Raw genomic sequence first — 16,197 nt, 5'->3', positions numbered from 1 at the left:
ACTCATACTACTTCTAGTCTCCAGAATAACCCTTTGGGGCACTTTCAGAACTTTACTGTGCCAAGCAATCTCTCTCGATTGATTTTTTAGACATAATTAATCTTGCTTAACTTTAACAAAGAATCATCTTCGTTTTAGTCCACCGACCTGTGCTAATAGAAGAAAGTATGAACAAAACCATTTTTTTCCCCAAAGTTTTTATTTATTTATTTACTTACTTACTTATTTATTTATGTGCCAGAGAGAAAGAGCGCACAAGCAGGGGGAGCAGAATGCAGAGGCAGAAGCAGGCTCCTCATGGAGCAAGGAGCCCAATGCCAGACTTGATCCAGGATCCTTGGATCACAACCTGAGCCGAAGGCAGCTGCTTAACCAACTGAGCCACCCAGGCATATCAAAACCATTATTAATTTGGTTTTGAAAGATAGTACATGTTTTTAAAATTTGGGGGTATAAAGTTTAGTTTCATTACATTTTGTTCAATCTAAAATTAAAGTCGGCAAAACAAATGAAGAAACAAAGCAGAATCAAATCTACAGATACAGAGAATAAACTGATGGTTGCTGGGGGGGATGGGCAAAAGGGGTGAAGGGAAGTGGGAGATATAGGCTTTCAGTTATGGAATGAGTAAGTTATAATAGAAGATACAGTATAGAGAATGTAGTCAATAACACTATAATAACATTGTATAGTGACAGACGGTAGCTACACTTGTGGTGAGCACAGCATAACCTACAGAGATCCTGAATCACTATCTACACCTGAAACGAATGTAACATTGTGCATCAACAATCAATCAATCAAAGTTTAAGTCTAAGAATACACATTTTTGATGAAATAGCCAATAAATCCTAACCCAGCTTGGAATTCAATGTTGGCCACAGGTAACTGTACCCATTTCTATAATGGGGAGCAGAGAATATAAGGGACTCCCAGTTCTTGATTAGAGCCTAATTTCTTCCTATAAGGGAAAAAGTGATAAATGTATAGAAAATTTTATGGCAAATTTTCTTTCCTGCCATGACTATACAACAGGAAGAATACTGGAAACCATTCTGCTAAATGGGCAACTTCTCTCTCCCACCCCACTAGTGTGACTTAACTTGGTTGGACTCAATTATGCCCTAGAATCAGTCAAGTAAGTAGTAAGAATCTGTTACCCTCACTTCTCCTTTCCATCCACCACTACCTCCTCTCTCATCCACCCCCTACTCTTAGTCCCAAGTACAAGATATACACTTACCAGCTGTCCTCTTTTTTAGTTTTAAACTTATCAATCTTTTAATCCCTGCATCATAGGCAATAGAATGCATACCTTATGTTCTAATGTGCAAGATGTAAGGCCTCATCAAAATTAAGAACTACTGTGCTTCCAAGGATACTACCAAGAAAATGAAGACAACCCATGGCATGGGAGAAAACATTTGCAAATTATATATCTGGATAAGGGACTTGTATCTAAAATACGTAAACAACTTTGTAACTCAATAAGAAAAAGATAATCCAATTCATAAACAAAGACAATTTGTAAAATGCAATATTCTGGGGCGAAGAAAGAAAAAAAGGACAAAGGATATATTTCTCCAAAGCAGGTATACAAATGCCTGGTAAGTATGGGAAAGTTGCTCAATATCATTAGTCACTAGGGAAATGCAAATCAAAACCATAATAAGATACCACTTCACATTCACTAGATAGCTGTTAAAAAAACAAACAAATGAAAAAAACAGGTAAGAAGTGTTAGCCAGTACATCAAGAAACTGGAACCTTTATACCTTGTAGGTAGGAATATAAAATAGTGCAGCCACTTTGAGAAAGTCAAGCAGTTCCTCAAAAGCTTAAATGTAAAATGTTTGCACCTCGTCTATCTGACAAAGGCTTAATATCTAAGAATAAAGAACTCCTATAACCGAATAACAAAAAGACACCTCAATTAATAAATGGGTCAAGGACTTGAATAGACATTTCTCCAAAGATACACAAATGACCAACAAGTAAGTGCAGGAAAGATGCTCATGCTAGTCATTAGGGAAAAGCAGAGTGAAACCACAACGAGATACCACTTCACACTACTAGGATGGTCAACTGAAAATTAAGTGTTGGTAAGGATCTGAAGAAACTGGAACCCTCACACATTGCTGATGGGAATGTAAAATGGTAATAGTCACTGCAGAAAACAGTTTGGCAGTTCCTCAACAAGTTAAACAGAATTATCATATGACCCAGCAATTATATTCCTAGCTATATAACCAAAAGAATTCAAAACTGACTCAAACAGATGCTTGTATGCCAATGTTCATTGCAGCATTATTCACAATAGCCAAAAGGTGGAAGCAGCCCTGTCCCACAACAGATAAATGGATAAACAAAATGTGATGTACATATTATGAAGTATTAGTCAGCCATAAAAAAGAAAAAAGTTCTGACACATGCTAATGTGTATGAACCTTGAAAACAGTAATGCTAAGTGAAATAAGCTAGACACAACGAGACAAATACTGTGATTCCACTTGTGTGAAGGATGCAACATAGGCAGATTCATAAAGGGAGAAAGTAGATCAGAGGTTAACAGGGACTGGGAAAAGGGAGGCATGGGGACTTATCTCTATATGGCACAGTTTCTGTTTGTGTATCAAAAAAGTTTTAGAAAAGTGGTGATGGCTGCAAAACGTGGTGAATGCGATTAACGCTGCTCAGCTGTACACTTAAGATGAGAAATCTTAGTTGTATTTTACCACAATTTAAAAAAACTAACAATGTAATATACCAAAACCACTGAATTATACACTTCAAATGGGTGAATCGTATGTAAGTTATATCTCAATGAAGTTATTTTTTAAAAAAAACAGAATACAGGGGTGCCTGGGTGGCTCGGTTGGTTAGGTGTCTGCCTTCAGCTCAGGTCATAATCCCGGGGTCCTGGAATCAAGCCCCACATTGGGCTCTCTGCTCAGCCGGAGTTGGCTTCTCCCTCTGCCCGGCTGCCCCCCGCTCCACGCCCCGCTCACGCTTGCATGCTTTCCCTCCTCTCTCTCTGAAATAAATACTTTAAAAAAAATACAATTCCTGAAAAATCATAAACAAGAAAATTTCCAAAACAGGGTATTAATTATATAATGTATCTAATCTATACAGTATATTGTTATATAGATTATATGATAAAAGTATATTTATTAACATGGTAATATGTTTACGATATTATAAGTGAAAAAGCAGGGGCGCCTGGGTGGCTCACTCGTTAAGCATCTGCCTTCGGCTCAGGGCGTGATCCCAGAGTCCTGGGATCCAGCCCCACATCAGGCTCCTCCGCTGGGAGCCTGCTTCTTCCTCTCCCATTCCCGCTGCCTGTGGTCCCTCTCTCGCAGGCTGTCTCTCCCTCTGTTAAATAAACAAATAAAATCTTTAAAAAAAAAAAGTGAAAAAGCAGGTTTCCAGACAGCATGAACCCACTAAAAAAAAATGTCTGGAAGAAGATGCCTGAAAATAGTGACTGATGGTAGCTTTCTCTGGATGGTAAGATTACTGGTAATTTTTATATTCTTTTTCTTTTTTAAGATTTTATTTATTTGAGAGAGAGAGGAGAAAACATGAGCGAGGGGAGGGGCAGAGGGAAAGGGACAAGCAGACTGTCCGCTAAGTGGGGAGCCCAATGTGGGGCTTGATCCAGGACCCTGAGATCATGACTTGAGCCGAAGGCAAATGCTTAACCGACTGAGCCACCCAGGAGCCCCTATACTCTTATTTTTATGTATCTGTATTTTCTAAATTTTGTGTAATGTTCTATACTCCTTGCATAATAAAAAAGTAACCAAAATAAGATGTACATTTTTAATAACAGGACAGTTGAGGTATATATACAGTAGTAGCTTATGACACTTAACCCATCATTAGGTCATTAGCTCCATTTGGCATCTAATAATCTATTTTGAATATAAATAATATTTATACTATAAACGTCCTTAAATCCACTCACTCTTTCTAGGATTTTTAAATGTAAGCTAACTCCAAATACTTTCTCTAAGTACAAAGATCTTTCATATTCCATAGCCTCCAAAATACTATACCAGATTTTCTAAAATTTATAAACTGATCAGTGTGAACAATCATTTTCTATGTTATAGCAAACAATAAGAATATAATGCTTTCCAAAACCACTTTTATCCAAATTATTTTTTGATCTCTTTCCCACAGGTCTTTTCTAAAATGATAAAAGCCATCTACACACTCAGTGTCATGTACTGTGCTGAACATTGTTGAATCATCACCTCATTTCATCTTTCTAACAGCCCAGTGAGGTTGGCATTATCATGGCTTTACAAACAAAGATACAGCATCAGACAAGTTAGCAAATACAGCTGTAGGTGGTAGACTGAGACTCAAACCAACGTCTGAATTCAAAGTCTACGTGCTTTCTAATTGTATGCTCTATCGTAAGAAAGTTGGTCCTAATACCCCAATTCTTACATATTTGTAATGTGTAATTTGTAATATGTAAAATACATACATGCACAATTCTATTTCAGAAAGCTACTCCTTTTCCCACCTTACACAAACTTTGTTACCAGCCTGAAGCTCTATGTAAACATGAAATACATGGGAATTTATTAAATACAATTCCTTGAGCACAATTCATACAGCACAGAATGGCACAGAAGGTATACAAATTCACAGTGACTGGCTAATTTGCCTCTGAGTGTGACTACACTGGATTTCATGCTATCTAACACTGAAGTCTCGGGATATAGATTTGTTTCAGGGCTGGCAAGACCACCTACTTCTATACCCCTCATTTTACAAGAGGGCACATGGAGATAAACCAACCTGCCAGTTAGTGGAGAGGAAACCAGCACTTGAACCCAAATCTGACTATTAATCCACAGTAAGCATCTGGGGCAATTCCTAGGTGACAGACGGGGAGACAGTTTTTTGCCTTCAAGATACTTACTGCCTTTGAATAACAGAATCTACTGGCAGAAATTAAAAAGGGAACTCAAAGTTGATGTACTTTATCATTGGGTTGTATCCCAGCATGGGGATGAGAGGAGAACTTTATCCACACACAAAGAGCCAGACATATTTGGCCTACCTATCATCCAGCCAGATGCTGACCATCCTTGCTCCAGTCTTGCCTTTATGACACCACTACCGCTTCTGACACCGTTACCATTTCCACTTGCCACCTCCCTCACCCAATAATCACTAAATAAGTAGCAAATATAATTGCCCACAATATAAAAACCTGTATTAACCATTACGTCAATTCCCAATCACATAATCAAAGCATCCGGGCTGTCTCTCTACTCCCTGTAGACACCAAGAAAATATTAATTCATGTTATCTACCTAAACCATACATAATTATAAAGGGAAATCTTATCGGTTAAATTAAACACATAATACTTTCCAATGGACACACCAGTGACAAATACAGCACGGAAGTTCCAAACGGATGGTGGGCAGGGAAGCAGTCTTTTGTGTAGCCCCAAGTTAAGCATATTTTAATTGTTTGTTGAAATAAGATATAGCCTAATGATGAATGAAACCAATTTACGGGTCTTCTGGAAAAGACTTATGGGACCCAGTCCCTTAACGTGAGTTTCTGAGAATGGTCGGTAACAACTGGTGCTTTTTCTTTTACCAAAGTAATGTTTTGTTAGGTTTATTTACCAGGCAGCATAAAACTGTTGGCAAACAATATGTCCACTAGCACCTGTTCTCTATTAAATTCTAGGTGCTCTTATCACATGTTTAGTCTATAAAAATGTTCTTGATTTGCCAGGTTAAAGCAATAGAAATGTTAGAGCAAATACATTTTCATAGGCAATTGGGCTAAAAGTATTAGCTTTAAGGTTAACAAGAGTAGGTGTGATTTGGTGAACATGACATGAAGAATAAGACAGTTATCGCCCATGTCCACCCTTTCTCTCTTACCTGATCTAAAAGTCCCACTACTAGAGAATTTCTCTGAAGTTCTCAGGACAACCGTTAGAAAAAATACTGCACTCCTATGTAACTTTGGGAGGTCCTCAGTGATTGAGGTTCTCTCCCCATTAGCATCTTAACTAGAATGTGGTCTTTAGATTAACCCATTATTGTCACTGGAACTTTAACCCAAAGGGTGTACATCATGTAGATTTCAAAGAGAGTAAGGATAAGGGAAAGAACTGATATTGAAAAGGCGCTTTGAGCTAAGACTCAGGTAGAGGCGTCTAATTTTCATGGAGGTAGAACATATACATACATTCAGAGAAACTCCTCCCTGAATAGCAAATTCATGTAGTTGGATGTGTGTGTGTGTGTGTGTGTGTGTGTGTGTATTTTTTAAGATTTCATTTTAAAATAATCTCTACACCCAACATGGGGCTTGACCCCACAACCCAAAGATCAAGAGTCACATGCTCCCCAGACTGAGCCAGCCAGGCACCCCAAATGGAGTATTTTTTATAAAATTTTTTCTTTATTTTCTTAAGTAATCTCTATACCCAATGTGGGGCTCAAACTCATGTCCCTGAGTCTCATGCTTTACCAACTAAGCCAGCCAGGCACACCGTATATATATTCTTTTTCAAGGCATGACTGAGCTGGCAGAAAATTAAAGAAGTAACTCAGATTTAGCTAAATCGAGGATGCACAAATCTGGAGTGAGTGTGTGCTAGAGTTGTGGCTGCCCTGGGGTCTTTCCCCACCCCCAAATCTCTGATGGCTAGAACCTGGGATTTAATGGCCCACAGACTGGGGAAAGGGGACAAAGACCGAGGCCTAAATAGGACTGGAGGTCAGATCAAAGAGCTCCATGTAAAGTCAGAGCTCCATGTAAAGTCAGAACCCCAAAAGGATGATACTCTTAGTGGCTCAACTAGAAAAGAAAACCCACCAGGCAGAGAAAACTGCAACAATTCCTAACCACAAGCCCATACTGATTTAAAAAACTTGTTAAGGAAAAAAGAAGGAAGTTCTAAAGTGCAAAACTAAATGGTGAATAGACAAACTGGTATACATGTGAGTTATTCTACACAAACATTACATCATTGCTAAAAAACATTAACACGTAATTTGCAGGGATTTAAGAAATCACTACAGTATTTAAATCCTGGAAAACAGACAGGATGAACCTAGAGTTAAGCATACTAAGGTATTTCTATTGTTTAGGAGGGGGGAGAGTAAAAATATTAATCAATACTAGACTTAAGTTAAATAACACGTACGCTTAAAATTTCTAGGGCAGACACTAAAAACAGACTATAGCTACCAAAGTAGGAGGGAGTAAAATGAGGGGAGGCATCTCAATCAAGTCAAAGAAAGCAGATGCAGGAGGGGGATGTACAAAATTAACACACAAAAAGATGATGATATTAATAAAAACAGCTAACACTTACGTATGATTTACCACGTGCCTGGCACTGCTCTAAGAACTAAATATATTAGTTCACTTAATCTCCACACCACCCCTTTGAGGTAGATACTATATATTATTATTCCCATTTTACAGATGAAATTTAAGCACAGAGAGATTAAATGACTTGGCTGAGGTCACACGTACAGGTGTTAGGATGAAATTCAAACCCAGGCAGTCTGACTCTAGAATCTGAACTCTACATATTGCCTAACAGACAATACACAGGTATGACACTTTGACATTCATTCATATCCTTTCAGTTCGATTTTTCTTCATCTAATGACTAAGAAATTAGCTACCTGTACCAAAATGTACCCAAAGTATAGCTACTTACACTGCTCAAACCATTTCCTACATTGACTATTTATGGATAAGCACAGAGTAGGCAAAGGGGGGGTGGCTAACATATATGAAGTAATAATACATATTAGGCACTCTGCCAGACATTACAGAGGTTCTTTTGCTTAATCCTCACAATCACCATGAAAAGTAAATTAATATTCCAAATTTTCAGTAGAAGAAACTAAAAAGCAAAAATTTCAGTAACTCACCAAGAGGCAGGAACCCAGGTCTGAATGGCTTCAAAATCTATTTAAATGTTCAGTGAGCATCAGTTTATGCCAGATGTTGTGCTGGGCACTAAAGATATGAGAGTAAATCAGAAATTTGAGGTTCTACCCATATGGAGTTTATGGTCTAATGGGGTAATCTTTGGGGTTCCTGGACCCAATTCCAACTTGAGGGACAGGTTGCCTTACACAATTCTCGAACACCAGCAGAGTGTCTGAAAATTCAACTCAATTCTATCTACCCAGAGATATCGTCAGCTTCCACAGGTTAAAGGTTCAGTCCTACAAGACAGCCCCCACCACCAACCACTTCAGAGCCCAGTTCCAAATCCAAGGTATTGCCTGTACTTCTGACCAAATGACTATAAATTAGAGGGCCCCAAGACCCCCTCTTTGGATTTGATTAATTTGCTAGAATGGCTCACAAAACTCAGAGAAACATTTTACTTACTAGATCGTTGGTTTACTATAAAGAGGATGTAACTCAGGAACAGCCAGATATATATGCATAGCACCAGGGCACAGAGCTTCCATGCCTCTCCAGACAAGTGTCTTCCCCTGAATCTCCACGTGTTCACCAACCCAGAAGCTCTCTGAACCCCGTCCTCATTTTTGGAAGCTTTATTACATAGTCATGATTGATTAAATCATTGGCCATTGGTTAAATATCCAGGCTCACTCCCCTCCCAGCAGGTGAGGGATAGGGGTGAGACTGAAAGTTCCAACCCTCTCATCACACAGTTGGCTTTCCGGTCAACCAGCACCCCGCCCACCTTAGGTGGGGTCCAAACCCCACCTCATTAACATAACAAGAAACACTTTTGTAACTCTCAACACTAGGGAAATTCCAAGGGTTTTGGAACAGTCAGGAACTGTGAACAAAGATCACAACTTGTTCTGAAAATACCTAAGTATTGCTCAGATCTAATTACTTAACAAACATAACTTAGCTATTTCTTTTGAGCTCGGGTAGTTGTGAAAAAATGACTGAGACACTAGGGCACCATGAACTGAGAATGTCCTGGCATCTCCGTAGTAAGCTAAGATCTGAAAGATAAGCAAGCATTTCAAACACCAAGTAGAAGGAGTCAAAGACAGGGTCCCCACCCTTGAAGACATTACAATACAGTTCAGAAGGCAAAAACTACACGATAAACAGTTTTAAAACAATGTAATGTTAAATTTGACCATTTGCAAAAGTTTTTCATATCTTTTCTCATAAAATTCTATTAAATGTGTATCTATCTCTACTAAATTGAAAGCCCGCAGAAGCCTGCCTCTATCTGCATACACAGATAAGCACACAGTCTGCATTCAGGAAGTGTTTTCTGGGTCAATCTCATATAGGTTTACTCTCCTTAGGCTTTTCTCAGAAATGAAACCTCCAATTACCCGTCAAGGGTAACTCTGCTTTAAGTGTTCTCTACTCCCCGACATCTCCCAGCTGCTTCTTTCCTACTGTCCTTCAAAACTGAGTTCAGACACACCACCTCCCCTGGGAAGACCTCCCTGACCCACTAGACTGAAATGTAAATGTCCTTATTTAAATGGTATAGTTAGTACATTTACCACTCTATTCTATAGTAGTCGCCGATAAACTTCCTTACCTCCACACTAACTAAAAGCTTTCAGCAGCAGGATCTGTGCTTTATTCAGCTCAACAACAATCACAGTGCCTAGCTCTCAAAACACTGTTTTCTGAATAAATGACAAGTAAATGGAAATTTTTAAAATTATGTTTTTTCACCTTTATGGACTTATTGGAAAAAATGAGGAATTTACTCAGAAAAACTTTAGAAAGGGGGTTCACAAGTTTGCAAAAATTAAAGTGGTTCATAACTGTCCCGTGCTATCTAATAAAGAACCATACACTGCTGACAGAAATGTAGTAAGTATAATGTTTTTGAAAAGTATTCTGACAATTATCAATTAAAATTTTTAAAAAATGCACATATCCTCTGACTCAACAATCCTACTTTTAGGGACTTTACTTACAAAAACAGTATCCATATGCAATGTTACATTTACAAGGAAGTTTTCTGAAGTACTGTTTACAACAGCAAAACAATTCCTGGAAATTATCCTTAATGTCCATCAATAGGGGAATGGTACAACCATGCTATAGAACATGAATATTATGGAATGTTCTACAGCTACTAATAAGAATGAATTAAATCGGGTGCCTGGGTGGCTCAGTCTGTTAAGAGTCTGCCTTCGGCTCAGGTCATGATCTCAGGGTCCTGGGATGGAGTCCTGTGTAGGGTTCCCTGCTCAGCGGCAAGTCTGCTTCTCCCTCTGCCCCTCCCCCCTGCTTGAGCTCTCTCTCTCTCTCATGCTCTCTCTAATAATAAAATCTTTAAAGAAAAAAAAAATGAATTAAATCTATATGTAAAGACCTGAAAGGATATCCATGATACATTCAGTAGAAAATGGACAAATCCCATCTGGAGGTAAAAAATACACATATACACTGGCATTTTTATTTCTAAGAATATTGAGAAAGAGATGGGGAAGCAGTTAAAACTAGACAGCTAATATGAAAGACATCAGAATTAGAGGGGATTTTACATTTCCCAACCAAGTATGTATTACTTTTGTAATTTAAAATAGGTAAAAAAAAAAAAAGAGGAAGTTTTCAAAAGTAATGATAGTAGTATCTCAATAGAGTCTCCTCTCCTACAAGTTCTTAACCAAAAAAAAAAAAAAAAATCTAAGTTACAACCACCTTTAATAAAAAAGGTGGTACTTCAGAAAAGTCAAGAATTCTGTGGACTATCTCTTTTACAGATAATTTAAACTTTCTATTATTTAAAAAACCTATCTCTTACTCTATCCTATCCCACCAAAAGTACAGAAAGGCTAATTTTTTTTTTTTTAAGATTTTATTATTTATTCGACAGAGATAGAGACAGCCAGCGAGAGAGGGAACACAAGCAGGGGGAGTGGGAGAGGAAGAAGCAGGCTCATAGCAGAGGAGCCTGATGTGGGGCTCGATCCCATAACGCCGGGATCACGCCCTGAGCCGAAGGCAGATGCTTAACCGCTGTGCCACCCAGGCGCCCCGAAAGGCTTATTCTTAAACAAGCTTAATGTTCAGTGGATCTTTCTATCAAGTTTCTTCTATGAGCCATAACCTGCTTTGGGGATTTGTAATCAGGAGCTTGGATATTTCAGAATATTCAGCAGATTTTCACAACCATACCATTTATTCACTGAGAGTAAGCAGAAGTGTTACATAGGAAATCTGAGCCTGACAGAGCTAGGTCTCATTCAAGCATTTCGGTCCTGAAATTGGGAGAGCTAACTGCTACTTGGGCGCCCCCTGCGGACCAAATTTTAAAACTTTTTACATCTTAGGACAAACCAGTGTCTTCTAAAACTACTGATTCAAAAAATACTTATTAAGCCCTTACTATGTGCCAGGCACAGTGTACAGCACTAGAAACACAAAGACAAATAAAATCAGCTTTCTGATTTCTACAAGCTTAAAGTTAATACCATCCCAAAATTTCTAAGCACAGTAGGTAGGAAGAGCATACAAAGTATGAATTACCCATATAGTCCCTGGAGAAAGTTATGACACAGAAAATGACAAGAATGTTTTTGGGGTACTAAAGAAAGCAATTTGGCATTGAGATAAGCTTTAGCATAATTTGTTTATGTAAGCAAATCTTTAAAAGAGAGGAGATTTAAGGGGCACCTGGACGGCTCAGATGGTTGAGCACCTGCCTTATGCTCAGGTCATGATCTCCAGGTCCTGCGATCCAGCTCCCCCCCCCCCCCCCCCCCCCCCCCCCGGGCTCAGCGGGGAGTGTGCTTCTCTCTCTCCCCACCTCATGCACTCTCTCTCTGTATTTCTGTGCCTCAAATGAATAAATAAAAAATCTTAAAAAAAAAAAAGAGAGAGAGCGGGAGAGAGAGAGGGAAGTTTAAATAACCTTCCAGCTAACACATGCAAAATTATGATTATTTTGAATGACAAATTTAGGTTATGGCACCAAAATTTTTCTTGGGCCAAAACAAGATAAATAAAGCTTAATTTTAGAAATTAAAAAAATGACATAGTAACCCCATCATTTTTTAGTAACAAGTTATTCCACAATAACTCTAAGCACTTAACTCTGGAAGGATTGCACTGATTTAGAACACCGCTAATTTTCAAAAACAAATTGAGTACAAGAAGACACAGATTTAGAAACAATTAGTTAGAAAATAAAACAGGGGCGCCTGGGTGGCACAGCGGTTAAGTGTCTGCCTTCGGCTCAGGGCGTGATCCCGGCGTTACGGGATCGAGCCCCACGTCAGGCTCCTCTGCTATGAGCCTGCTTCTTCCTCTCCCTCTACCCCTGCTTGTGTTCCCTCTCTAGCTGGCTGTCTCTATCTCTGTCAAATAAATAAATAAAATCTTAAAAAAAAAAAAAAAAGAAAACAAAACAAAACTGAGGAAGGCAAGTACAAATAAATGGGCAAAGTCAACACCCAAATCTCCCTCAAATCCTCTCATCCCAGTTCAGAACACTTTCAGAAGATACTGTATCAGATCTGCCTTTTCTTCCTCACGGTCTGGGAGAGTAAGTAGCAGAGGTACAACTCACCTCAAGGAAGGAGAGAAGGCAGGGAGGGAAGGGAGAAAAGAGATAGATAATAAATAAATACATATAGACATACAAACCAGCTTCCCTCCCCTTATATTCACATCACTAACTGCAATGCCCCAGGACACTGGAGGGCCAGATAGTCTCAGATTCTATAGCCAGGTCCAAATAGGTACTTCTGGCAGCATGAATTGGAAATCCATGTAATTCCCCACCTCCCCAAATTGTATTTCAGTCACATTTCAGGCACCCTGTGAGCTAAACTAGCACTGGCATGATAGGGAATTTAACCTTTAGTTACAGAACTTTTTCCCTACAGAAAAAAACTTAGTCCCCAAAATTACAATTTTTTAGGATTCAGTTTATATTTGCCTATGAAATTTAAAAAAAAATGAGTCAAAATACAAAAGACTCATGAGGGGGAAAAAAGTCTCTGACTTAACTGTTCATAGACATTCCATTGTTTAATTTAGTCAGCTAGGAGATAGCAATTGATAAATTATAAACTATTTGGAATTTGTAGAAATCAAACTAATTATCGCAATTGGAATCAAGAGCAACTATTTTCGTGAAAGATGGCAATTTAAAACAATTTAAGCTCATATAATTGCCAAAATACTAAAGAATAATACATTATGAAACATTTAATCATGGAAATCTTATAGTTGATAATTAACAGGTTTAAAACATTATCAGCCATTACTGAACAGAGTAAAGAATAAATACTAGTTACAGAATGTGTAGATTATTTTTAAAGCAGTGGAGTAATTTGAGTATTATTAGTTTGGGTGTGGATATTTAAAGCCACATTATGATTCAGAAACAAAATATTTAAATGCATTCAAATACAGCAATCATAAACCAATTTTTAAAGTAATACTACTTTAAAGTAGAAATAACCAACTTCATAAATTAAGTACAAGAAGTATAAAATGGAGAAAAAAACTATCTGCATCTGTGTGTGCCAGATATTTTACCTCATTTAATATTCACAAATACCACACTAGATAGGTATTATTTCTCTTTTCACAGAGGAAGGCCAGCTAAAAGCAGCAACTTCCCTGGGTCTAAACAAACAGTAAATGGGGGGCACCTGGCTGGCTCAGTCAGTAGAGCATGCAACTCTTGATCTCCAGGTTGTGAGTTCAAGCCCCACAGTGGGCATAGAGATTACTTAAAAATAAATACAATCTTTTTATTTTATTTTATTTATTTGAGAGAGAGAATGAGAGAGCACGAGAGGGAGGAGAGTCGGAGGAAGAAGCAGACTCCCCGATGAGCAAGGAGCAGGACTCCGGAACTCCATCCTGGGACTCCAGGATTATGATCTGAGTCAAAGACAGTGGCTTAACCAACTGAGCTACCCAGGTGCCCAAAATAAATAAAATCTTAAAAAAAAAAAAAACCCACAAAGGACAGAGTTAGAGTTTGAACCCGTATCTGTTTGACTCCAAAATCTTTTCTCCTTTCCCTATTATGCTATATACATGTAAGAGTCATCTCAGATATTTAAAACAAACAAACAAACAAACAAAGGGCGCCTGAGCGTCTCAGTTGTTAAGCATCTGCCTTCGCTCAGGGCATGATCCCAGAGTCCCTGCTCTGCTGGGAAGCCTGCTTCTTCCTCTCCCACTCCCCCTGCTTGTGTTTCCTCCCTCGCTGGCTGTCTCTCTGTCAAATAAATATATAAAATCTTTAAAAATAAATAAATAAATAAAAATAAAACAAAACCTGACATCGTTCAATTGCCACTTATCTTAAAAAGTTAAAAGAACCAACAAAAATAAGAAGAAAAATATTTATGGGGTTTTTTTTTTGGTTGAATTAGTTCCACTTTCATTCCTTAAAATGATCAGTAATTATCAAGACAGCTGTAAAACAGTAATGAAGTAGATGTTACTATTTGACTTTCTTTGGATGCTCTTTAGAGAATAAAATACAGGACTGGAGTGCATTGAATGAACATAGGAATGGAATGAAAGTCCAAAGCTAATATAAGCCACGTCCTGGAACAGCAGATAGCATTATTTTAGAAGTTCTGGGTCAAAACTTTTGTGGCCACAGAGTTTCACAGGGATTGTCTGGGTGTTTTACAGCACCACTGGTCGCTTCTCATTTCTATATATCATATCCTGTTTTCCTTCACTCCCCTGATTCTCCAATAAGCCTTTCTCCTCACAGTGTCACCGCAGCTAACCACGTTTATCTGTTCGAAAATTAACTGAAAGGAACCGGTAACCTTAACATGTGAAGCAACAACAAAAAAAGTAACACAATTTTTGAGTCGGGAGGTATTTCACATTGAGTTTAAATCTGGGTGCAGAGCTCTTATGGTCCAGAGTGCAACTGAGACTCGGAGAGAGGAAGTGACTTGGCCATGGACAAAGCGCGAGTTGGCAGCGGGACCAGAGGTTGAAGCTTGAACTCCTACTCTGCTCCTCAGCTTTTCGACCACACGAATCCGGGCTGAGCCTCAGAGCTGGTCCTGCCAATGACAGGGTCACAGAAGTGCTCCGGGCAGATCACAGAATACCTTAAGCAACACCCTGTCCCCAGGGGTTCTTTTCCAAGATTAAGACCAGGATAAGGTTAGCTGAGGCGTTGGTGTTTACGGAGGGTTTGACGGAAGGGACGGAGTGGATAAACCGGTCTCCACTCCAAATAGCTGCGAGTGCACACTGCCTCTAACCTGAACCCACGCTCCTGCTGCCTTCACCCACCACACAACCAGCGACACACTGACCTCGGCGCGCCGGGGGTCCCCCGAGGCTTATCTTCCCGGATCTCCCCCCAGCCCACTCTCGAGACGAACCTGGTCCCCAAATTGTGAGGAAAGAGGTGCGCGGGAACAAAGCGACCCCAAGCGGTCCCCCTCCATTCCGGGCGCCCCCGAGGCGGGCGGACGTGGACTACGAGTCCCGAAAGGCCGCGCGCCCCAAGACCCTCGACCACCGCCAAGCGGGCGCCGCAATGGTCGCCGGGACTCGTAGTCCACGGCTCGGGGGGGGGGGCGCGGACCGCCCCGCACGGCGGGACAGGCCGACCCGGCGTCCGGTCAAGCCCAGAGAGTGCGCCTGCTGCCCGGGCCTCACCTCGACGATGCGGGCGCACTGGGTCCCCTTGCCGGCGCCGGGACCGCCGAGGACGAACACGACCACCGGTTTCATGAGGCGGTGAGGGCAGAGGAAAAGCGGCCGGCGGGTCAGCAGCGGGAAGCTAAGGCCCAGGACGTGCAGCAGCCTCCGGCCGCAGCTGTTCAGCATACACAGCGTCTCCGCCCGACGCTAAGGAGAGAGCTGACAGCAGCCCGGCCGGCGGCGGCGCGGGGCGGGGCGGGGGAAAGGGGGCCGGGCCGAGTCGGCGCCCGCCACGGCCCCGCCACCGTGGCTGCCGAGGTGTCCGCGCCGCAGCCGGAAGGGGCGGGGCTTCCGCTGCTCCCTAAGCGGCTGCGCCCGGGCGCCCCCCGGCGCGGGCCCGCGCGCGTTCTCGTCCCCGCCCCTCTGCCGGCTCATTCATCCCTCCGCTGGCAGTTCGTCCAGTGGCAGAGCCTTCAACGCACGCCTTGTGTGGCAGGGCTGTGCTGGCGTCTGCAACGCGACGCAAGGGAGAGAAAACCTATTGTCTGCTCGCGAAGAGTT

At 40.6% G+C, this 16,197-nt stretch overlaps 1 protein-coding gene across 1 annotated transcript in view; it reads right to left on the bottom strand.

The window, feature by feature from the left end:
- CMPK1 (cytidine/uridine monophosphate kinase 1) overlaps positions 1–15,962 on the bottom strand; it is a 34,981-nt gene extending 19,019 nt beyond the window's left edge. Inside the window, exon 1 of the mRNA XM_034652211.1 lies at positions 15,652–15,962. Within this exon, the coding sequence (XP_034508102.1) occupies positions 15,652–15,822 (171 nt within the window). The 5' untranslated portion in view covers positions 15,823–15,962. The remainder of the gene's footprint in view (positions 1–15,651) is intronic.
- Positions 15,963–16,197: the final 235 nt, after the last annotated feature.

The sequence above is a fragment of the Ailuropoda melanoleuca genome, chromosome 2, assembly GCF_002007445.2.
Source record: "Ailuropoda melanoleuca isolate Jingjing chromosome 2, ASM200744v2, whole genome shotgun sequence".
Taxonomy (NCBI): Eukaryota; Metazoa; Chordata; class Mammalia; order Carnivora; family Ursidae; genus Ailuropoda; species Ailuropoda melanoleuca.
Note: the sequence above shows the minus strand (reverse complement) of the source record. Positions and strands in the feature narration are given on the sequence as shown.